General features: G+C 47.8%; 1 protein-coding gene across 1 annotated transcript; it reads left to right on the top strand.

Moving 5' to 3' along the window:
• Positions 1-5,653: 5,653 nt before the first annotated feature.
• On the top strand, positions 5,654-6,778 carry LOC124706288 (protein PELOTA 1-like). The gene has a single exon (XM_047237941.1). It carries the CDS (start codon positions 5,654-5,656, stop codon positions 6,776-6,778), a length of 1,125 nt encoding a protein of 374 aa, XP_047093897.1.
• Positions 6,779-24,785: the final 18,007 nt, after the last annotated feature.

The following is a 24,785-nucleotide window of genomic DNA, read 5'->3' as shown; positions in this document are numbered from 1 at the left end:
AACCACATACTCCAATTTTCGTAGACATATCTGTGGATATTCACACGTTGGTAAAGTCCATTTTTACAAAGGAGGGTGGCAAATCAGGGGTTACAATATAATCAAAGAAATGGCAGTTGGCCAAACTTAATAAGATGCAGATGTAAATTAGTTTCAGTTACAAAGAAGTACAAACCTAAATCAACCTAATACTCAAGCTACACAGCAACAGTTCTAAGATTAAAGATACATATTGTACTTTTCAGAGATCAGCATGCATCTTTGTTAGAATCAGAAAATACATGTATATGCTGGACAATAGTGTTCCATGGAAAATAGATAAATTCTTACTGAATTATGCTTATGCAGCTAGCCATGAATCTCTATACAACCTTTATTGAAAATATAGAAGGGTCTATAAATTGACGAATAACACCATTATGAACCAACTTCCGATGTCATTGCCAGGATATAAAATAGGAAATCATAAGAACATCACTTATGCTTCCTAAAAATACAAAAAGCATTTAGCAGCAGAAGGGTGACATTAATTATCTACTACCAACAACTTTGATATCTAAAAAATAAGCTGGTATGAGTTTCGCAAGAAAGGGACAAAGAGCAACCAACAATTTCCATGAGTAGAAGGGAAGCAATAATCTTTCAGGACCCTAGAAACACATACTTTCTTGCAAAATTGTTGACACTTGCAGAAAACCAAGGGTCGGGATAGTGTCCAGAACGGCTTCTTGTCTTCTTTGGTACATACAACCTGGAAACCTCAAAATCAGTTTTGATGAACCAAGTGAGTTGCTCATCTCATCAAGAAAGAAATCAGCAATCGGTATTGATTGTATAGAGAACACAGATAGCAATCATTGTGTGCTTGTTTCTGCAGCATTCCAAGGGTAGCAAGTCTGCATTAGCAAATATGTAATGCATCAGTAGGAACCTTATCTACTATAAATGGTCAGATGAAGGAGAAATAAATTGTGTAAACTGTAGAGTATAAAGTTCGATGGCAAACAATAGAACTGTTGCAGGGGTCCGTGTTGTTCTCTGTTGCCCAGGCTTAGTCATACAAGTAAAACAGTAACAATATGCTCTCTTCTTCTCAACGGAATGTAATATACTTTGCTAGCCTTTTTTCAGCTAAAGCAAAGTTACCAATGCAGAAATATGTATGCAGATAAAGATATAGCATAAGGGGAAATTTACATGCCTACTTCACACTGATGAATTTGATGTTAGCAACATCAAAAACAAAGGCAATCAGGATCCAAGTTCACAACATCAAAATAGGAAGATACTGAGATTAAATTTTGCAAACCACAACAGCCGAAGATTTTCAGACGGTTGCTGAAATAATAAAAATAAAAGTTCAGGTTGAATCAAGCATACCTAGGACAATGTGGAGCCGGCGAGACCACCGATGCCGATACTTTGTCCCCGAGTGCTGCCAGGACATGGCCGACTACCACAAACTTCACCAATAATTTACTCGAGACAATTTGCTGGCATCCTTAATGCCTTGCTCACCACGCTCTTGATCAGCAGAACAAACCTACTCTTGATGGGCAAGACCGATACTCGGAGACAGACACGCCGAACGCCGATGTTTTCTTCCCTGCACTCCACCACCAACATCCATCAAGAAAAACACAAAACTTTGAGTAGGAACAGGAGCAGCAGCAAAAGACTCACCGACACAACGCTGGCGTGATCCGCCTTAGCTCGGTGCAATAGGGAAATCATACGCAATTGAATACCTGTAAGCACAACTGATTCATCATCATAAATTTAATTTTACAACGAAAAAATGTAAGATCTACTTTTCATATAGCTCCTATTAACCTACAGAAATAAACAGCATTCAACAAGTGGTAAATCCATCTAAAAAGGAAGCCTCCACTAATGGTAAATCCATCTAAAAAGGAAGCCTCCACAAGTGGTAAATCCATCCTGCGGGCACTTCTTACCATAAATGTAGATTGCACAAAAAGTTCATCCATTGCACATAACCACCGAGTCCAACAAGCTGCATGAAGAAAAGATATCAGAACAGAGATAGATAGACAGAGAGAGAGCCTGAGCGACGTAATGCTCCTAAACGGTGTTTCCAATCAAGAAAGTCCTTTCATATAAGGTTAACACGAAACAACAATTGTGACTTCTTTTTCACAGTCGAATCTATGCTTACAAAGACGAAGATGATCCATTATATAATAAAATTATTAGTTCATACCATGTTTCGCTAAGCAGTATGGCAGTTTATAATCTTGCATAAATCTCTGAACCAATCTATCTACAACACGAGCTGTGAATAAGCACATACAAATGATATACACACAGACCGAGGAACATAATTTAAGGACGTGTGCCGCTATATATATGCTTTAAAATTGTTAGAATTTTCTAGCTTTTAGACAACCAGTAAGCTTAACTACAAAATGGATTTCCACAAGAACCTTGTGCTATACGCAGTAGTATATGCATATAAATAGGAGAAAAGGATGCACATATTCAATACATGGTTATATATTTTTTTATTCTAGACAGCGCATCTAATATCCAATGTTATGGGATTGAGTGAATACCTTTTGGAGAAAATTAAAGTGACAACGTACCAAAGATATCCTTTTTAGAATTAATCATACTCAAAAGTAGACCATGGCCTGAAATATCAATAAGGACGTGTCATTACAAAAACTACCAGAGATCGATAAGTGAATGTATTAGCCGTAAGACCTTATATATTAGGAAATGCAAAGAAGGATTTTACCTCAAACTCATGGCCATTAATTGGCAGCAAGATCAGAGTCCGCAATCTGTGATGCCATGGTCCAAACAACAAGTAACCTTCCACCCAATAAAATTCAACAAATATTTAGTGAGAATTTATATTCCTTGAGAATATGAAATATCAGTGGATGTTGTTCATACGGAAGTATCACAGTCGAGATGAATTCATTTGCTCTCAAGCATATCAGCAGAAAGATGAGATCCTCAGATTTCTCAACTCCCGTCACCAAATCTAGGTAAAACAACAACTAAAACAATCCCTCACGGCCCAGATCCCAATCCAATCAAGCCAGATAGCGGATCCACAAAATCGAAGGAGAAGAAGCTCACCTCGGGTCTTGAGACCTTCCATCTAGCCATGGGACGAAGAGCTTGGGACCACGACGAGGTGGAGAGGGGCGGCGGCGGAGGCCGACCGCGCCACCCCTTGCCCGCGTTGGCGGCCCATGCCACCCCCACGCGCTCGCAGCACGCTCTACCAGCCGTCGCCGCTCCCGCGCCCGCGACGAGCTCCACCGGCGGCGCCGCTCCCACGCCCGCGACGCACTCCACCGGCGGTGCCTCTCCCCCGCGCTCCACTTGCGGCGGCTCCACCGGCGGCGCCTCTCCTCGGCGCTCGCGACGTGTTCCACTTGCGGCAGCGCCGCTCCCGCTCTCAACCAGCGGTGCGGGGAGAGAAGGAGAGGGAGAGAGGCGTGCGGCGGCGGGGATGCGGGCGCGAGGGGAGAGGAAGGGGAGGATGGCGAGGCGGCGGCTGGAGGCGACGGCGGGCGACGAGGGCGGGCGCGGAGGACGGGCGCGGAGTGGGGGCGCGGAGCGGCGGGCGGCAAGGGAGGCGGAGCGGCGCCGCCGGGCGAGGGATTGGGGGAGGAGGCGCAGCAGCCGCCGCCTCTCACGAGGAAGAGGGAGAACGAAGGGGCGCGGGCGTGGGTGTGGCTGGGGCGCTCATTTTGTCTCCTCGCACGACCGGGCCAGGCGGGCTTTTAGTGACCCATGGATAAAAAGTGGGTCTGCGGGAGGGCCTCAGCGCCCTGGACGAACGGCTGGCCGAGATCGCGCCACGTCAGCTTGATCGGACGGCTGAAAATCCAAACGCCTGTGAGAGCCCCATGGAGGTGCAGCAATCATACCGTGGGATAGTCTCTGGTCCACTCCGTCAAAATTGCGTGTACCGGTTGAGCACGTCGGGGGAGTTTGCCATCAATACGTGTGCACACATGGGTCCTAGCGCTGCATACCATTGCTTCATAAAAAGGGTACACGATACGGAACACGCCGATGCCACCAATCAGAAAATGGGCTCATCTGTGCCCGGGTTCAGTTTAACATTTTCTTTACATAAGGTTGGCAACAACATACAATTATTACAAATCTACCGTACAAGTCGGTGCAGTGATAGCCTCGTAATATCATATTATATGGAGTAACAATGTTACTTATTATACTATATCGATGTTTGAGTTGCTGACAAAGTTTATATTAGGAGTTAATAATGTAATTTATAAATAGGAGAAAATGTGATCATCGATGTCGATGGTGGACCCGAGGAGCAGTGTCATCACGGATAATTCACTGAAATTTTGAGATTTTATTTCTCCCGATGCAACACATGGACAATTTTGCTAGTATAATAAGTAGAATAAATTACAAAACGTTGCTATAAAGGGAAAGCCATGTTGACTTGTACTTTACCCATTGTCCGTGGGAAACAGACCATAATCTGTAGTATATCCGTGGTTTTTCCAGCAGCCATTTGAGAATGTGAGATGTTGATACGAGACATGGGTTTCCTAGCTAGTGATATTGGCTTCCTTAATTAAGCCGATCTAACACCCATAAACCCGCTTTAACCTGTAGATAAATCCCGCCGGTGAGCAGCGTAAGAGCACCAGTCAGTTTTAGCCCGTCGTGATTGGTTTTTTCTTTGACAGCCCGTTCCCTACATCGTAGAGAGTGAGAGAGCTTAAAATAAATACGGATAAGAAAGAAGGAAAACTCTGAGATTGTTTGTTAATTTGATTTGATCGGCCGAGCTAGCGAGGATCGTACCATGTGGGGTCGCCGGAGCGAGGCTTGACTTGCTTCGAGAGTTCGCGGAGCAACGAGTTGTTCTGCAGGATGGCGCGGTCCGTATCCTTCCCGTACTTCTTGCTCGCCGCGGTCATGGCGTCGTACAGATTCTCCTTCTGCTTCTGGATCCCGTTCAGGACGGCGTGCTTGTCGAATTTCCCGCAGGTGCAAGGATGCTGGACCTCCGTGTGGGCGAGCCGCCGTTCCACGGCCGACGAGACGAGACGCGACGCGGCCGACTCCTGCCGCAGCACGCCGCCGCCCAGCCTCCTCGCCGCGTGTCCCAGCACTGCCGCCGCCATAGCCCGTTCCCACCTTCCCGTTGATATCGATCGGTTTTCTGCTTGTTGGTTCTGATCGATCGTCGGCTTCGTCGCCTCGACCGTGCGTTGTGTTGTTGTCCTTGGTTTCGATTCAGGAGCATATATATATGGGTATATATATGTACGCGTTCGTGGCCACCGGGAAATACCAGTCCATGTCGGTCTCCATCGATCAAGTTGCCAGGCCAGGAGTACATGGATACGGAAAGGGGTTCTTCGACTCGTAACCCTTACAGACTCGAACACGATCTCCCAGCAAAAACCTAACGTGCGGTTCATGTTAAATAGACCCTCCGTCCGTCCGTCCGTTCATCGATACAGCTCGCAATTCATCACAACCACAACAACCACAAGCGCAGCAGATTCGTATATGCTTCTGTTTCCTGAATCGCATCCAGCCCTCGCCGCCGCCGTCGACACAGGTCTCCTCCGGCCGATCTCCAGAACGAGACCGCGGCGCACTCTGATCCCGGACGACGATGAAGCTCGTCACGCGAAACCTCGTCCCCAACGGGCCCGGCTCCGTCAAGCTGCTGCCGCAGATTGAGGACGACCTGTGGGACGCGTACAACCTCATCGCCGTCGGTGACACCGTGGAGGCCGTCACGGTTCGGAAGATCGGGGGCCGCGACACGGAGCGCGTGAAGCTGACGCTGGAGATCGCGGTGCAGTCGGTGGAGTACGCCACGGAGGACTCGCTGATGCGCGTGCGCGGCAAGAACCAGACCAAGAACGAGTACGTCCAGATCGGGCAGTACCACACGCTGGAGCTGGAGATCAAGCGGCCCTTCATCCTCCGGAAGGAGGTCTGGGACTGGCCGGCGCTCGACAGGATCCAGCAGTCGTGCGACGAGACGGCCGCCAACGCCGACCTTGCGGTGCTCCTCATGCAGGAGGGGCTGGCCCACCTCTTCCTCGTGGGGCGGAGCGTGACGGCCACCAGGGCGCGCATCGAGGTGCCCATCCCCAGGAAGCACGGCTGCGCCATGGCCGCCTACGACACGGCGCTCAACGACTTCTTCGGCCGCGTCCTCGACGCCTTCCTCAACCACGTCGACTTCGGCCTCGTCCAGTGTGTCGTCATCGCCAGCCCCGGATTCACCAAGGACCAGTTCCGCGACTACATGCTCCTGCAGGCCACGCGGCGGGGCGACATGCGCGCCGTCACCGAGAACAAGGCGCGCATCGTGCTCGCCAGGGCGCCCTCCGGGTACCCGCACAGCCTCAAGGACGTCCTCGGCGAGAAGAGCGTCATGGCGCAGATCAAGGACACCAAGGCCGCGCAGGAGGTCCCGGCCATGCAGGAGTTCTACGACATGATCACCAAGGACTCGGACCGGGCCTGCTATGGCCCCAAGCACGTGGAGTTTGCCAATGAGCGGCTGGCCATCAAGACTCTCCTGCTGACGGATACGTGGTTCAGGAGCCCCGACGTTGCTGCCAGACGCAAGTATGTCGACCTCGCCGAAGCCGTGAAGAAGCTCGGCGGCACCGTGCGGGTCTTTTCGTCCATGAATGTCTCCGGCCATCAGCTCGAGCAGGTCACGGGAATAGCTGCCGTACTTCGTTTTCCACTTCCCGATTTGGACCACATCGAGATGTGATGTCATTTTCTATTACCATTCTTGTCTACAATAGGATTATCTATGTCGTCAGAGTGCTTATTTTCTCACGCAAAGTTCGCTTATCCAAAATAAAGTTCTACATCGGTACGATGTTTATTTTTTCACATATCTATGCACATGCGTTCCAGGTATATCGAATCCAAATTTTATGTCTTGTATTATACTATCACATATCACAATGTACGAGTTATTGAATTTAGATCGCTACTCACCAAGTTTTCATCAAAAAATTCATAATGGTATAGTTTAGGCCAAACTAGTATATTAGTTATGTTTTAAGTATGGTCTATGGTATATAAGGTTGGCTTCATATTTTGTAGAAAAATCATGTTTTAGTAGCCCAATTAACTTAGTTTGGTCTGGAAATTTACATAATTGTATGTGTTCAGATTTCTTACGTTCAAATGCATGTGCTAGTTTTCATAGGATATTTCCCCAGATTATAAGAAAGAGAAGGACTTAGATGAATTATTTTTGTGGCACACTACACTAAGTCATAAGAGAAAATAATATTATAACACCAATTTTGGCCCCTTCTCCTCAAGCTACGGGTCTGTTTTGCGGAGTTTGTTAGACAACATAGGCTGATTCTACACTGCAAGGTTGGTTTTTTTTTTGAAGATGTGGGTATTTAAATGGAGAGATATATTTCATGATGTTTTCTTAAATCACAATCTGCTATCAAGACTCACCTATATGATGTGTTTGTCAAGCGTGGTCTCCATTTCCTTTGTACTTCTTCTCCTTTATCTTCACTCGCCATGTATTCTTTGGCTTCGGAAGAAATAGCACAAAGCTAGGGCCAACAATTATGCTTTGGGTGCTCTAGGGGGCAGTCGCCTCAATGGCGTTTCTGTTAGCACATTGCACGCCCATCAATCAGCCATGTATTGAATCATATTGACCCCACTTTGAAGAAACTGGATAGATTTTTGATGAGTAGCTCTTGGGAAGATTTATTTCCTTTGTTACTCTTCATAAGCTTGTGAGAGAGGTATCAGGTCACAATCCTTTGATTCTTGATACATTGGACATCAGAGTTCAGATTTGAGAAAAGATGGATCAATGAGGAAAATTTCTTGGATAGAATCAAAAGAAGTTGGTCTCAACATGTGGTGGCCAATAATAGCATGGATAGATTACAGAAGAAATTAAAAAATGTAAAAAATTCCTTGAAAGGGTGGGGTGCTAACCTAAGAGGTGCTGATATCAAGAAAAAGAGGAATATTTCCATGGAGTTGAAGGAACTTGAAGATATTGAAGAAAATGGAAATTTGTCTCTATACCAAAGAAAAAGGAAGATTCTGTTACAGCAAGAGCTTCTGAAAGTCCTTGACAATGAGGAATGCTTCTGTAGATAGAGATCAAGAGAAAATTGGCTTCTACAGGGAGATAGCAATTATGCTTTCTTTCATAGAGCTTCCAATGGTTGCAAAAGAAAAAGAACAATTTCTCTTTTAAAAAAGGAGATACTGTTATCCAAGGGGATGTTGCCTTGCTGGAGCATGCCACTTCCATTTATAAGGATTTGTTTGGGCATGTAGGTGACACAGGTATCAGATTAAATAGTGAAATCTGGACAGATGAGGAAAAGATTGATGCCCAAGATCGTATGGACATGGATAGGAGATTTTCCCTGGAAGGAATCAAGGAGGTTATTGACCATATGGAGAAAAACAAGGCAGCAGGGCCTGATAGCTTTCCCATTGAATTTTACCAGCACTGCTGGGATATAATTAAGTATGACATCATGGATGTGTTTGATGATTTGTTTGAACATAGGATTGATCTTGATAGAATCAACTATGGGATTATTAATTTTCCCTAAGACTGCTGATGCTGATATCATCCAGAAATTCAGACCAATTTGTCTGCTGCAAGTTTTCTTCAAGATTGTAATAAAGGCTTTGACTCTTTGAGCAAATTCTGTGATGAGCAAACTACTGCTTCCCTGCCAATCTGCTTTTATCAAAGGTAGGTACATTACTGATGGTGTGATGTTGCTACAAGAAATGCTGAGAGAAAGCAAATTTAGAAAACACCAGGGTGGTGTACTGAAAATTGATTTTGAAAAAGCATATGATAAAGTGAATTGGGATTTTCTGTTTGAGTGCTGTAAGCAAAAAGGATTTAGTGATAACTGGTTGATTTGGATCAAGAAGGTTGTTACTGGTGGGACCCTCAGTGTCAAAGTAAATGATAAAGTGGGCCCATATTTCACTAGTCATAAGGAAGTAAGGCAAGGTGATCCCTTTGCCCCATTCCTGTTTAATATGGCAGCAAACAGCTTGGCAAAAATGATCAATCTGGCACAACAAAATGGCTTAATCACAGGTCTGGCTGGTAACTTAATTCATCAAGGAGCAGCAGTATTGAAGTACACTGATGATACCATACTTCTAATCCAAGATGATGCTCAATAAGTTGTCAACTTGAAACTCCTATACATTTATTTTTTTCTGAAAGAAAACTCCTATACATTTTTGAATCAATGTCTGGTCTGAAAATTAATTTTTAGAAGAGTGAAGTGATGATGATTTTGGAGGATGACATCAAAATAATTTCTTTGATGACCTGTTCAACTGTCAGAGAGGCAGCTGGCCTATCAAATATCCGGGGACTCCAGTTTGTGCTAGGAGGACTACTATTGCAGAAATGGGGTTCCTTGGGGATAAAAAAAGAAGAAAATGAGTGGGTGGATAGGAAATTCCATGTCTATTGGAGGGATATTAGTGAAAATTGATGCTTGTCTGTCCAGCACTGTTGTCTATCAAATGTCTTTGAGACGTTTACACAAAACAAATATAGAACAAATGGATAAACCCATCAGGTCCTTTTTCTAGGCTGGTAGTGCTGACAAGAAGAAATATCACTTTGTGAAATGTAAATGGATATGTAAACCAAAACAAACAGGTGGCCTGGGTGTGAATGACTTACTCAAATTTAATATCAGCTTGATGTGTAAGTGGTGATGGACATTAGAACTGTTATCACCAGAATTTGACCGAGTCAGAGGTGGGCCGCGATCAAGATGGACGTGAAGAATATATATATATATATAGAAGAAATACGTGAATCGGCCTTTTACCAAGTTGGGCTTAATTGCCCGTGTATCTGTAACATATTAGATCGCCTCTTAGTTTAGAAGTTGGAATCTTACTCGTGCACGGTTTGGTGCACGCCCACATTAGAAAGTCCGCTGGACTATAAATATGTACCTAGGGTTTATGGAATAAACAACAACCAACGTTCAACCACAAACAAATCTCGGCGCATCGCCAACTCCTTCGTCTCGAGGGTTTCTACTGGTAAGCGTCATGCTGCCTAGATCGCATCTTGCGATCTAGGCAGCACAAGCCTTCCTACGTTGTTCACGCGTTGCTCGTACTCGAAGCCTTTTTGATGGCGAGCAACGTAGTTATCTTAGACATGTTAGGGTTAGCATTGTTCTTCATGTTACATGCTTTCGTAGTGCAACCCTTGCATGTCTAGCCGCCCTTACACCTATCTTAGGTGTAGGGGCGGCACCCCGCTTGATCATAGTTTAGTAGATCTGATCCATTACGATTGCTCCTTGTTCTACAAGGGTTAGTTTAATATCTGCAATAGTTAGGCCTTACAAAGGGGGGAGGATCCAGCGGCACGTAGGGTGTCGTTCGTTGGCCCTAAGCAGGATGTTCCGAGGATCAACCTCGTGTTGGTTTTTAGGCCTTGTTTAGGATCGGCTTACGATCACCGTGCGTGGCCGCGAGGCCCAACCCGGAGTAGGACGATCCGATTATGCGGTGAAAACCCCACATCGTCGTAGATCTCATTAGCTTTACCTTGATCAAGCAGGACCACCATATATTCGGACACCTCGTCTGAATCATGGGTGGATCGGCTCCTTGAGCCGATTCACAGGATAACCTGAGAGCCGATCGAGGCTCGTATTTAACGTTTACGTGTGTGCCCTGCAGGAAACTAAGCGAGGCATCATCCACACCTTCCTGACCAGGTATAGGTCGGTGGCACGCCCTTGTGATAAACATCGGTGCGTGCGACCAGGAGGCTTTGCGGGCCGTCGCTCTGAGGGACTGGGGCCAGCCGCAGCCCTAGTTGTTCCCGGCTCTACGGTGTTGCCCGTCTCTGCCCGCCAGTGGGTTTCTGACGTCAACACATTCTGGCACGCCCGGTGGGACCGCCTTCGACATCCGCAACATCGCCATCTACATCCGAGATGGCGGAAGACACTCCGGTCACGTATAAGGATCTGCCTGATGAGCTCAAGAAGAAGCATGACGAGATCAAGGCAACCCTCGAAGCCGAACTCATCGGCTCCTTCCACCGAACCCGCTCCCATGGCGTCAGGTGGAAGGGTTTCACGCCTGAAGGCGCGCTCGATGGAGTGGACCTGTCCGCCCCGTCGAAGAACGCACCGTGTCGCCGCGGCAGGAGATCAACTACATGGTGGCTCATTCGCTGCACCGCCACTCCGAGAGCCTGGTGAACACCTTGGAGCGTGTCGCTCCGCGCGTCGTCCAGGAAATCATGAGTCACCGGTACTCCCCGTCGGGACCGGCTGCGGGGACTTTCAAAGGAGAGATGCCGCTCCAGCCCCAGCCGTTCGCATGGGTAGCACCGGAACTGCCGAACTCATCGGCACACGTCGTCTACAAGGTTGGTGGTGATCCTAGTGACTACCAATTCCTGCCTGAGCCACCTAAGGAGGTCCCGCACGGATACTCGTGCGCATACGTGCCGGACTGCAACGCTCGGGCACTCTCGAACCAGAGCTGCAATAACAGCGGCCTCTCGGAACGGCAGGAGGAACGTCAGAGCCGATCTCGAGAAGCGATCGTGGCTGGCCAAGTACGCCGCCCGACAAACCTCCAAAGCCCAGCTCCTGCAGTTGGCTTAGAACCGGAAAAACAAGCATGGCTGGTTAAGTATGCCACCCCGGCGAATCTTCGTGGTTCAACACCTTCAGCCATCACAATGGATCAGATTTGTGCAATTCCGAAAGATCAGTTCGGCATGATGCCGAAAAGGAAGGCGTTCGGCTACACCAAGCCGTACCCCAACAGCTACGAACCGATCCGCTGCCACCTAAATATCGGCTCCCGGACTTCACAAAGTTCGGTGGATCGGACGGGTCCAGCTCCATCGAGCATGTGAGCCGATATTTGGCACAGCTGGGCACGATCTCAGCGTCGGATGAGTTGCGCGTGAGGTTCTTCTCGCAGTCCCTCACGAGATCGGCTTTCGGGTGGTACACATCGCTACCACCGAACTCCATCCAAACCTCGGAAGCAGTTGGAAGAGCAGTTCCATGAGCAGTACCATTCGAAGCTTCCGAGTCTAGCATTGCCGATCTAGCACAACTACGTCGAAGCGCGGAGAAACGTGACAGAATACATCCAGCGCTTCGAGAATCTTAGGAACCGATGTTATTCGGTTCGTATCAACCGAAAAGGAAGCGACCGAGTTGGCGTAGCAGGCCTTGCAACACGGCTCAAGGACATGGCCTCCCAAGAAGATTATCCTCGCCGGCGCACATGGTTCGTAAACTTTCAGCATATGAACAGCGCCACCCGGACCTGTACCAAGACAAGTTCAAGCGTGCAGTAGCCCCGGTTGATGCGAGAGGAAGACGAAGTTCCTGCGGGAGACCAAGAAGTAGCAAGTGGCTGAGTGGACTCGGGGAGGAACCCCCGTGTCCCGCAAATGGGTAAAGCCACCGGGCCCGCCTAGGGGATTTGATTTTGACGTGACCAAGACCGAGCAAATCTTCGACCTCCTACTCAAGGAAAAGCGATTGAAGATACCCGAAGTTCTCAAGTTCCCCACGGCGCAAGAGCTGAATGGAAAGCCATACCGCAAATGGCATAACTCGCTCTCCCATGCCACCAACGACCGCAGGGTGTGGCGTCAGCACATCCAAGCGGCGATAGAGAACGGGCGTCTAATTTTCAACCAGTACGCCATGAAGGTCGACACACACCCCTTCCCCGCCGTAAACATGGTGGAGTATGCTTGCCATGCAGGGTGCCAGCCGGGTTTCCTGTGCAATATCAACATGGTAGATCTTGGACATCACGCTGGCAAGGATGGAGATGAGGGCAGCTGCTCTCATAGCAAAGATACAGAGGAAGCCGCTCCACGCGATCGGCTCCGCCAAGACGGCAAGCGCTACGTAACAGAGGGAGAAGTGAAGAACATAAGATATCAACGACCTCTCTCTGATCACCTCCTCAACAAGTATGTGAGTCAGTACGACCAACGCCGACGGTCCGGCGATGATGATGAAAGAGATCGTCTGGCTAGAAGACATCGTCGGCATAATCGCGATGAGGAGGAGCACGAGCGTTGCGCCAAGGGAAAGGCAAGGGAGAAAGACGACGAGGACAGGCACTGGGATTGTCCCTTCTTCGTGCACTCGCCGGGATTCAGGAATGAGCCGATTGCCAACAATCGGCAATTGCCCGAATGCAACCGGAAGAAGAAGGAGGCAGCCAACGTGTCCGTGTTCGAGCGCTTGGGACCTCTCCCGCCACGTAGCAAACGAACCGAGTCCCCTCGGTTGGAAGATCTCGAAGATTCAGAAGGCGAGGGAGAAGAAGAAGACAGGTACCACCGGCCAAGGTGGTGCCCTGACGGACTCAGCCGTTCCCGTAAACGCAGGGTTCAACGATTGCGCGGCCTGGAAGAAGCCGAGAGGTTATACTTGCATACATTGAGGAAGGCAAGGCCTGATCCGGCTGCGAAGGTTCAGCGAACCCTGGATGAAGAGGGTCGTCCACGAAAAATGGAGTGGCGCCCCAAGCAAAGGAAAGCCGATGATGAAACATCGGCTGGCACAAACATGGTGCTCGTTCTTCCGACGAAGCTCGGTGCTCCACGGTTACACGATACCTCCAAGGTGGACGACAGCAAGCGCACCAACATGATAAAGTCAGAGATTGGGCTGGTTTTGTCTACCGGCCTGAACGAGTAGCAAGAGCACGTCAAGGAGCAAACATGGCGAGGCTGATCCTTGTGATCGGCCCCAAAAATTTATGAAGGGAACTTACAAAACCTTCACCGAGCAAGCAACGTGGAGGCCGATTCCAGCAATCGGCCAAAATTATCCTCACCCACCATTCTGCCTAGGTTCAACATGTTATCCAACAGAGCCGATACCATCAATTCTCTTGACAGAATCGGCTCGGGGGGGCACCCAGGTAGATAGAACACGAGGATATGTAATGGAAGCGTCTCATCTTTTGGTGATGGGTATTGGAATATGGGGGCCGATGCATTAGTCGGCCGTAAAAAAAAAATCTGAAAATTCGAAAATTTTCGAGCACAGCCGATGCAGCAGACATCGACTTAAGGATATGAAAGCCGATGCATGGCCATCGACTCAAGAGGAATAACTGGTTCGTTCAGAGGGTCAATGAAGCACGAAGGGAGATTTTAATGGAAGAACTCCTCAATGGAGTGGTTTAAGGGCTCGGATCCTGGATGTGCGAATCAGGGTAAGGAAGGAACTGATCTGATCTGCAAGGCGCAAGGAGTAGATTGAAGAAGCTCGGGGGGCAGTTCACCCTGAAGGTTCTCTACTTAGGGCTACGTCATGAGTTGAGGCTAATGTCGGCACATGTGGCTGACTCGCCTTGATTAAGGCTCGGGGGGCAGCTCGCCCTAAAAGTCTTGGCTCTGGGGAGCCGATTTAGTTGGAATCGGCTAGCCCTACGACACAACCTGGTCCGGAGGGTGGTGTTCGTTACGCAGTCATCGTCCGAGCGTCCAAGACAGTTCCAGTGGCTCTTTTAAAGTCGCTCTGCTCAAAGATCAAGTCGCCAGCTTACTAAGATCGGCTGTGCCATCGTCATCGGCAGAGCTAGCTAGCTTGGAGGGATGGCTAAGTTGGCCTGTATCACAGATGATCATGAAACTGATGCGTTACCATCAGTCACTAAGCATGGATTAGGCCAACAGTCGACAAACTCAGCATGAAAGAAATCGGCGAAATCAAGCTAAGGGAATTCTTCATTAGCATTGGGATTTCTTACAATGGGGAGCCGATTGCTCAAGGAGGGAAGAACAAAAGAAGGGTCTATTGACCAATCTACTACTACTAGGCCTATACTATTGGATCCTAATCTACGGGCCATCACTGCCCTCATCGTCATCCTCAGAACTCTCATCGGCACTACTGCCGATGGGATCCTCGTCGCTACTCCCGTAGCCCTCCACGGGGGCTTCATCCCCGTCTTCGTCGTCGCCGCCGTCGTCGTCCCACCACATGCGGAGGCGCTTCGCCGGCGGGTAGCCCTCGAGGGAGTCGTCGTCGTCGTCTTCTTCTCCCTCCTCTTCGGAGGTGGGGCAGCCGTCCCGTGAGAACCGGTCGTCCTCGCTTTTGGCTCCAGCTTCCCCATCGGCGAGGAACCGAAGATCTTCATCCCCGCTGGTCAAGGACTTGTCGTCCTCGGACCAAATGGAGGAGGCATGGCTCTCCTCGTCCCGCTCATCCGGGGCACGACTTCCGGCGGCGTCTCGCGGGAGGAGTCGGACCCGTAGGAAAACTCGGAGGATGAGGAAGAAGACATGGCGGCACAGAGGGTTTTTGGTGCTAATGCGAGGAGGACGAAGGAGGCGGAAGCTGTTTAGAACGGTTAAATAAAGGGGATATGAGAGAGATTCAATGCCACAGCAGCTTCCGAGGAGATGTTGCCCAACAGGAAAATTTTACGGCCACGTGGAGAAGTGGAAGGGGCAAGGCATAATGATGAAGATTCTGCGGCAGTTCTGCTCTGCTACGACATGACCCGACGAAAGAAAGCGTAATGATTTTGGAAATGTCATTTCCAAAACCAGGGGGGCATGTGTTATCACCAGAATTTGACCGAGTCAGAGGTGGGCCGCGATCAAGATGGACGTGAAGAATATATATATATATATATAGAAGAAATACGTGAATCGGCCTTTTACCAAGTTGGGCTTAATTGCCCGTGTATCTGTAACATATTAGATCGCCTCTTAGTTTAGAAGTTGGAATCTTACTCGTGCACGGTTTGGTGCACGCCCACATTAGAATGTCCGCTGGACTATAAATATGTACCTAGGGTTTATGGAATAAACAACAACCAACGTTCAACCACAAACAAATCTCGGCGCATCGCCAACTCCTTCGTCTCGAGGGTTTCTACCGGTAAGCGTCATGCTGCCTAGATCGCATCTTGCGATCTAGGCAGCACAAGCCTGCCTACGTTGTTCACGCGTTGCTCGTACCGAAGCCTTTTTGATGGCGAGCAACGTAGTTATCTTAGACATGTTAGGGTTAGCATTGTTCTTCATGTTACATGCTTTCGTAGTGCAACCCTTGCATGTCTAGCCGCCCTTACACCTATCTTAGGTGTAGGGGCGGCACCCCGCTTGATCATAGTTTAGTAGATCTGATCCGTTACGATTGCTCCTTGTTCTACAAGGATTAGTTTAATATCCGCAATAGTTAGGCCTTACAAAGGGGGAGGATCCAGCGGCACGTAGGGTGTCGTTCGTTGGCCCTAAGCAGGATGTTCCGAGGATCAACCTCGTGTTGGTTTTTAGGCCTTGTTTAGGATCGGCTTACGATCACCGTGCGTGGCCGCGAGGCCCAACCTCGGAGTAGGACGATCCGATTATGCGGTGAAAACCCCACATCGTCGTAGATCTCATTAGCTTTACCTTGATCAAGCAGGACCACCATATATTCGGACACCTCGTCTCGAATCATGGGTGGATCGGCTCCTTGAGCCGATTCACGGGATAACCCGAGAGCCGATCGAGGCTCGTATTTAACGTTTACGTGTGTGCCCTGCAGGAAACTAAGCGAGGCATCATCCACACCTTCCTGACCAGGTATAGGTCAGGTGGCACGCCCTTGTGATAAACATCGGTGCGTGCGACCAGGAGGCTTTGCGGGCCGTCGCTCTGAGGGACTGGGGCCAGCCGCAGCCCTAGTTGTTCCCGGCTCTACGGTGTTGCCCGTCTCTGCCCGCCAGTGGGTTTCTGACGTCAACAAGAACATGATCCTGGGCCTTAGTAAGATTTCATGAATTTGAAATATCTCAAGGACACTCGGGTTTATTATACCAAGCACAGACCTGGAGACTCTCCCTTGTGGACTTATATGCTACATGTGAAAGATATATATCTCTGTGGCAGAAGGATGCAGGTAGGGAGTGGAACCTTAACCAGCTTTTGGGGTGATTCATGGTGTAGTATTAGTCCTCTCAAAGATATGTTTCCTGACTTGTATAATATCTGCAATAAACAAAAGACCACTGTTGCTGGTGCAGATGCCATGGGCTGGACTTTTTTCTACAGAAGATGGTTGACACCTGACTTGATTCTGCAAGAAGCAGGTCTGTTACAGCTAATGAATCAAGTAAATTTATCCCAGAAAATAGATATTCCACGCTGGAAATGGTCTAAAGATGGCAAGTTTTCTGTTAAATCTGTTTACAAGCATCTATGCAAAAAAATGGTACTGACAGATCTTTTCATCATCTATGTAAGAGTTGGATACCTCTGAAAATTAAGATTTGTCCCTGGTTAATTTGGCACAATGTCATTGCCACCAAAGACAATTTGATCAGGCGTAATTGGGCAGGAGATCCTCTTTTCCAATTCTGTAGAGAACAGGAGTCCATCAACCATTTGTTCTTCGGATGTATAGCTGCTAAGTTTCTGTTGTTATTGCCATAAACTCTCCCACTCGTCCTGGGAGTTTCTCCCAATTTTTCTGGTGGTTCCTAAATTTTGTTCCTGCAAGCCGCAACACGTAGATAGCTGGTTTGGCAGCAATCTGTTGGGCTGTTTGGAAACTAAGAAAGAGAGCTTGCTTTGAAAAGAAAATGATTAACTCGCCTTTTGAGCTAATTAGTTATGCGGTTGTGTTTATGAATTACTGGGCAGGGATCCATGGCGAAAAGGACGCCGCTGACATTCGAGCTGGAGCTGATATCCTTATGTGTTTGGCTGCGACAGGACTGGATCTTCTTCTTCTGGAAATGTTGATCATACTGGTCCGCTTCGCTTGGAGGATAAGAAACCTGGAGATGCTGACGATTCAAATGCCACTTGATGCTGCTGCGCCCAAAAGCTTCTTCCCCGGAAAGATGTAGATGAGATGAATCTGCGTGTTGTGCTCCTGATGGTAGTTTTTGGTCTAGGCGTTTTTGCTGGCCACGTCCTAGCATGTTACCAATTCCCGTTTTATGCATCATAGAAACTGTCGTTTGATCTTGGTCTGTAATATAACTCCTCCTCTATAATGCTAGAAGTAGGCGGCGTCCCCCTCCCTTTCTCTCTTTATGCTTTTGAGAACACTGTTGTGTTTTCGTTATCCTTGATAATGAAAATCGATCCCCCTGGTGGATCGCTTGGAAAAAAACGCCATGTATTGAATGATTACCCCCACGTGGTGGACGCCAGCGTTGTTGTGTTGCATCATGTTGATTTCCACAGTGCTAGTCATGTCGATACTTTTGTAGTTGATGTACAGCTTGTGGAGGATACTCTCTCCTTGCTCTTGCGGGCGGGGCACACTAAATGTTGTTGTGACTACTCTCTGTTATCTCCACAAACGAGCGACTTCAAAATGCACACATGAAGATTGATTTTTTTTATGAGTGTACGAACTGAGTAATATTGATTTAAACTAAAAGATAAATTCAAACTAGCTATTAGAAGAAAGATAATCAAACTTCTACAACAAAAGTCATAAATTAGTGTGCGCCTCATGAACAAGGAAAAAAATAGCTGGCTATAGCTTCGCTATAGCGCCGCTATAGCTTCTGGGACAGCCTTCCGCTATGCTAAGCCTGTTTCGTCCGCTATGGACGCTAAGTCCGCTAAGGTGCCGCTAATTACCGCTAAAGAGTATAGCCGCTAGAGGAGCTATAGCGCCGTAAACAAAATTTCTCCATCACACTAGAATTTGAAGCCTAATGCATGTTTTCATTGGCCGAAAACCAATCCCTCGATGCATAGTCAACTGTTTTCATCCGTAACCTAGCCATTCCTCTCATTTTCGCTCGGTAGCTAGCGAAGGATTGAATCCTGATGCAGCTAGACAATCCACGATCTCTAGCACCAAGCCGGTTGTGCTCCACGGCTTGTACGCCCATGCCGTGACAACCGTGGCTAGGGAGACATGGGCTGAATTGAGACGACAGAAAACACCGTGATGTCTCATCCTGAAACTCAAGATGGATTGTCGCAACTCCTATATCCTTTACTCTTTGTTCCTCGGTGTATTGGTTTAGATGCCAGACAGTAGAACCACAAAATTAATTTGTATACAGAAGCTTGTTTGTCTATTCAAGAACTAGAACTGCTACGTCGAGGCTTGCTTCTCTATCCTTTCCTCTTTGTACTATACTTCTATATGTGGAACAAATGCAACCTGTCTATTCAATTCCATTCAACCCCTTGTAATTTTTTAGAAATAAGGATCGTAGATAGAATTGGCGTATCTAGTTTAGGTCCATAGCAGATTAGAAGAAATGCAATAGTCTTGGAGATGAAGAAAAATATTATATTTCATGATGCATGATGAGATTCTCTGTTTCTGCGACATATATTCCTTTTGTTAGGGAAAACCGCTAAATGGTTTAGCTTCCGCTATTGCGCCGCTATAGCTTCTGTCTGGACGAGGCATCCGCTAAATCAAATAGCCCGCTATTTTTTTCCTTGCTCATGAATGCAATGCTTGCAACCGATACCTAGAGGCTTCGTTAGAAGTTATGTGTCTGGTTTACAAAAATACACACACGAGTTTCCATATCTCAACAATAACACCTGCATCATGGACATGCAAAGTAATCACAACATGTCGCTTCTCTATCTGCCACAAAACACACACCAAATTGCAACATGCAAAAAATAAGATTTGCAAACACTGTATGAGAGTAATCGTAGCATATCACATGTGGTGACCCAGCATACCACTGCATGTTGTAGTATGCAAGTCGTTGACATTACGTCAATGAAACATTGTTTCACTAGTATTATATCCCTCTGAGTGGCACAATACACTAGTAGAAAAAGGATCTTTGGTCAGGCACCTTTGGTCCCGGCCATGTCCTGGGCCGGGACCCAAGGCCTGGCTACGTCGCTCTGTAAACGCTACAGCGTACGACACCCATAGGTCCCGGCCCGTAAAGACCCAAAGGTCCCGGCTCGTCTCCCAAACCGGGACTAAAGGGTTTTGCGCCACGCGGCGTCTGCGGCACCCCCTTTAATCCCGACACGTATTCCCAACCGGGACGTAAAGTCAAACGATACAGTTTTCCACGGATCCCGATCGCGCGTCGCCAAATCGAGCGTCGGCGTGGAATCCGAGCCGCCGGCGCCAGCGCAGCCAGCCACTGCTCATCTTCCTCTTCCCATTGATTTATAAGCTCCACCATTCTTAACCATTACCACACACACTCTCCATCCGGCCTCCTCTCCTCCTCTACCATTGCAAAACTCTCTCACTTCCCACTTCATCGATGGAGCACCTCGTGCGCGACCCGGCTCGTCGGACATGGGTGTACTACCTCAAGGCCGAAGGGATGGGGGCGCTTAAGGTCACGGTCACGCTCCGTGCAAGAATGGTGGAAAAGTGGATCTGGGGCGTGAAGAGGGACTTTCTCGATGCCGCAATGGCCAAGTGTGTCAGGTTGGACTACGAGTTCACCGACCCTCGCAAGGCCAGTGAGGAGCAGCGCACCGCCGTCCTTCAACTCTCGGTGGCGTCTGAGACGTTGGTGTTCCAGATTATTCATGCCGATATAAAAGTGCCACAAGTGCTCAAGGATTTCTTGGAGGACGGGAACATAAGATTCTGCGGCGCCGCTATCGGCAATGATGTGAAAAAACTAAGACTCGACGGCATTCACATCACTTCTGCGTACGACCTCCAGAAGGTAGTCCCGAACCCCACCACCAAGCCCACTCCAAGTCTATATGATTTGGCAAACCATACCATTGGGACAAACCTTAAGCAGAAGAATAAGTACAACCACAAGAAGAAGATGGACGTCGCCACGCAAGAAAAAGAAGATGAGCTCATTTTTGGATGAGGCAATTATCCATTGAACTACGAGCAAGTGCACTATGCAGCACTAGTGGAAGGATCGTATGCCGCACCTAGAGGGGGGGTGAATAGGTGCTAACCAATTTTTAGTTCTTTTTGAATTTAGGCTTGACACAAAGGTAAATTCTCTAGATATGCAACTATGTGAATTTACCTATATGACAAGGTCAACGACTAAGCAAGATATAGCAATGCAATATAGAGGAGATAAAGGATAGAGGTAACTGAGAGTGGAGCACACGGAGACACGGAATTGATTCCCGTAGTTCCCTTCCTTTGCAAGAAGGTACGTCTACGTTCGGAGGAGTGTGGTCGCTACGAAAGCCAGACCAACAGTCACGAAGACTTCACTCAGGTCTCCTGTGAGCAACGCCACGAAGGCCTATCCCACTTCCACTAAGGGATTTCCTCGAGGCGGAAACCGGGCCTTTACAAAGTTTTTGGGGCACACATCCACAACCAAATTGGAGGCTCCCAAATCTGTAACAACACAACAATCAACAACAATACATCAACAAAAAACAACTAGGGATCCAAAGAGGAACACTAGCAAGAGAGCCCTCAAGCATATGCGGGGGAAATGTAAATCGCTTCGGTGAGGATGTAGATCGGTGTCTTCTCCTTCGAATCTCCAAAGATCAAGAGCTTTGGTTGGGTGAGGAAGGAGATCGTGCAAATCTTGAGTTCTTGAGGTGGCTCTAATGGTGGTGAGGCTTGGTAGAATTTCTTCAATGATTGAGCAAGGAGGAAGGTAGGAGAAGGGGGTATAAATACCCCCTCTCAAAATCCAGGCGTTGGAGACTTTCGAGGGCCGGATAATCCGGCCTGAGTTGGGGCCGGATAATCCGGCCCCCCAAAAAAATCTGGCCCTAGAAAAAACCGGCCAAAACTCCGACCCCATGCCAGGGAAGTACTGCGCGACACTGCCTCTGGTCCTTAGCCAAATTTTGGGGGCCGGATATTTTGCAAATATCCGGCCCGGATTATCCGGCCTGGTGAAACTTTTCCAGCTTCTTTTTGACTTGTTTTTCCACACAAGTCACTCATATACATGTATCTATATAATCCTTGCACCACTTCATCAAACATTAGTGTATCACATACATTGACATCAAACACACAAAACATATTGTGAGAGATGTTCTTTCAACTAGATGCTCACCTAGGCTTCGAGATTGCTAGGAAGCATTGGATGCTAGTTGGCTACTAGCCATGTTGATCATCTCAATATTTAGAGATGATGAGTAGTGGTGGTCTTCTATATTTGTATGAACTATGAATCGATCGTTTCAATATATATGAACTATGTGTCTTTCATATATATGAACTATGTGTCTTTTCATATATATGAACTATGTGTCTTGTGTCCGTGCTTGCTTGATAATAATAATAATAAGGGATTTCTATTTTCGTGCCCTCGGTTCCTTAGTTGTGCCCATTTTTCCCCAGCCCCTTAGTTTTTCCTCAGTTTTCCCCAAGCCTTTGTCTGAAACCCGCAGAAAGAGCTCAGACGGAAGAAATCCGTTTATTTGAACGTTCCGTGCTGACGTGTGGGGCCGCGTCGTCTGTGGGCCCGCGTCGTGTGGGGTTGGTAGGAAGGGACCGCGTGGGACAGTACGAGACCGTGTTTGGTTGTACGTGAGAGCTGGGTTTTGTCTCTCTCGGCCCAAATTGGCATTTTTAAGAGCACCTTTTCCCCTCTTTCTCTCTCTGTCCTTTTCACCAAATTAGTATCAAATCTAGAGAAGCTTCTATTTCTGTCTTTCTTCAATTATTTATGCCTTTTGGCCCTCGTTTTTTGCCCAATATGGCAGCAAATCTAGTAGCAAATCTAGAAGCTATTATATGATAAATTCACAGCAGCATAATCAGAAAACTAAGTATAATACATAAACTGCATACAGCAGCCAAAAGCAGCCAATAACATTGTTAATGTTCACGACAAACTAAGGTGGAAAAAAATACAAGACGCACGCAATGTATGGCCAACAAGAAGATTAGGATACCCCAGGATGAATGAATTTGTTATTCATTCCTCATATATTTCTGCGTCGCTCCATTCGTGCATTATCCCAAGGAAATATTCATTGAACTCCCGCCGTCTGCAGTGTGCGGACAATACATCCTCCAAACGGTATGGCCTGTGTTCATTTCTCAGACAGTAGCTTCCTAATCTATTCACATATTGTGGCCACTCATCCCAGGACTTTGTATCATGAAAGTACTCTCTGGTATAACCCAAATCAGCGTAGTAGATGCAGCCAGGTCGAAGTGTCGGGTGCACTCTGGTGTCGACGGAGATACACCGGATATAATGCGCGAAGAAGGCATGAATGCCAATGTTACACCAATGGCATGTTGTGCATCAACACAAGCAGCAGATCACCATCCGACTTCACAAGGTAGAACTTGTCACTTCCAAGTTCTGGAAATGAAATTAGTGTCTCCATCTTGACAGTGCTCGCGTGCTGCTGCAACTGTACATTGGTGCACACTATTCTTCCGGACTAAAAATTGTCCACATCTATTGCATACAGTTCACCATTGAACGGGGTAATGCAACGCATACTATGGTTCTCGATCGAAAATCTTCCTTCTCCCCAATCTTCAGATATATCCTTAGTTGGAGTTCTCTCATCGACCCAACCAAGTTCCTCCGGGTAATGTCCGCAAGCGAAGACCATAGTCGGGGAGTTGATTACATCGACTAAATCCAGAAAAATAGATGGCATCTGCGCCTCAAACATAGTCTTCGATGTCTTTGTGAGTGGGTTCAGAAGCTGTATCTTGTGCGGCGGGTTCTTCTGGGCAAGCATGATGACGCCACGGCAAAAGCCGACGAAGTAGTATCTAAAATATATTGATGAAGATAACATTCAGCACTAAGATTGAAAATAAGAATAGATTAACCCTATAGATATGGAGGAATTTGAACCTTGCACGAACTTCAGATAGATCTATGGTGACGTAGCGGGATGTGTCGAGTTGGAGGAAGGTGAACTCAGCGGCGCGTGGAAGGGCGTGGTCTACCATGATCCATTCGTGCAGGTGCACGTCAGGCTCAGGTAAACCTGAGCGCCAATTTCTAGAGACTTGCCTCATAGCAGAGTAGGTGTCCACGTACTCCTCATTCGCCAGTAAGCATTCGCCGATCTTGTGAAGTGGTCCGTCAGCAGTGAGAGAGGCCCAGTTCACGGAGGGCGCTTGGATGCGTGGCCCTCGGAGGCGACGGGCTCGGCGGCGACGGGCTCGGATGCGACGGGCTCGAAGGCGACGGGCTGGGCGGCGACGGGATCGGAGGCGACGGTCTCGGGGGCGATGGCCGCCGGTGCATTCTTCTTCTCCATCGTCGGCAGGGGAGCGCTCGTACGACGGTTGGGGTTTTTTGGAGAAGTTGATGGGACGTGAGAGGGGTGGTTTCGTGCGTGAGCGAGAATGAGACGTACTGTGTGCAGAGGGAGGGAGAGAGGGGCTTACGCGTCCTAAATGCGACCCGCGTCCTACGCGTCCACTATTGCACGTCTGCACCGCGACACGCGTCAACAATGGCACGTCTTCCACTTCTGCACCGCAACACGCATCCTCGAGTCTAACCCTGGAAATTTAGATATACTCAGGTATACCCTCGAGTCATATACTAGCATTTTTTATGTGCTCAGTTTTCTCCTTGAGTGCTAATACTGGCTAGTGCAATATACTCAGTTTTACCCTCAAGTGGCTGGTCAACAGAGAGTCAACAAATGGGATTAACTAGTTAAATGAGTTATTTAATGTGCAAAAATTCCGAAAAAGAGTGGCACTTACTCATGGAGTCTTTACCACAAATTGCCACTTCTCAAATCATAGATAAATCCTAGATAAATCAAGTTTCACCACAAATTGCCACTTCTCAAA

This window comes from Lolium rigidum, chromosome 4, assembly GCF_022539505.1.
Source record: "Lolium rigidum isolate FL_2022 chromosome 4, APGP_CSIRO_Lrig_0.1, whole genome shotgun sequence".
In the NCBI taxonomy this organism is placed as follows: Eukaryota; Viridiplantae; Streptophyta; class Magnoliopsida; order Poales; family Poaceae; genus Lolium; species Lolium rigidum.
The sequence above is the reverse complement of the archived record's forward strand: the minus strand, read 5'-3'. Positions and strand labels throughout refer to the sequence as shown.

What these genes read in the sequence shown, in the direction of transcription:
- LOC124706288 (XM_047237941.1), top strand. Translation starts at nt 5,654, where the DNA reads ATGAAGCTCGTCACGCGAAACCTCGTCCCCAACGGGCCCGGCTCCGTC.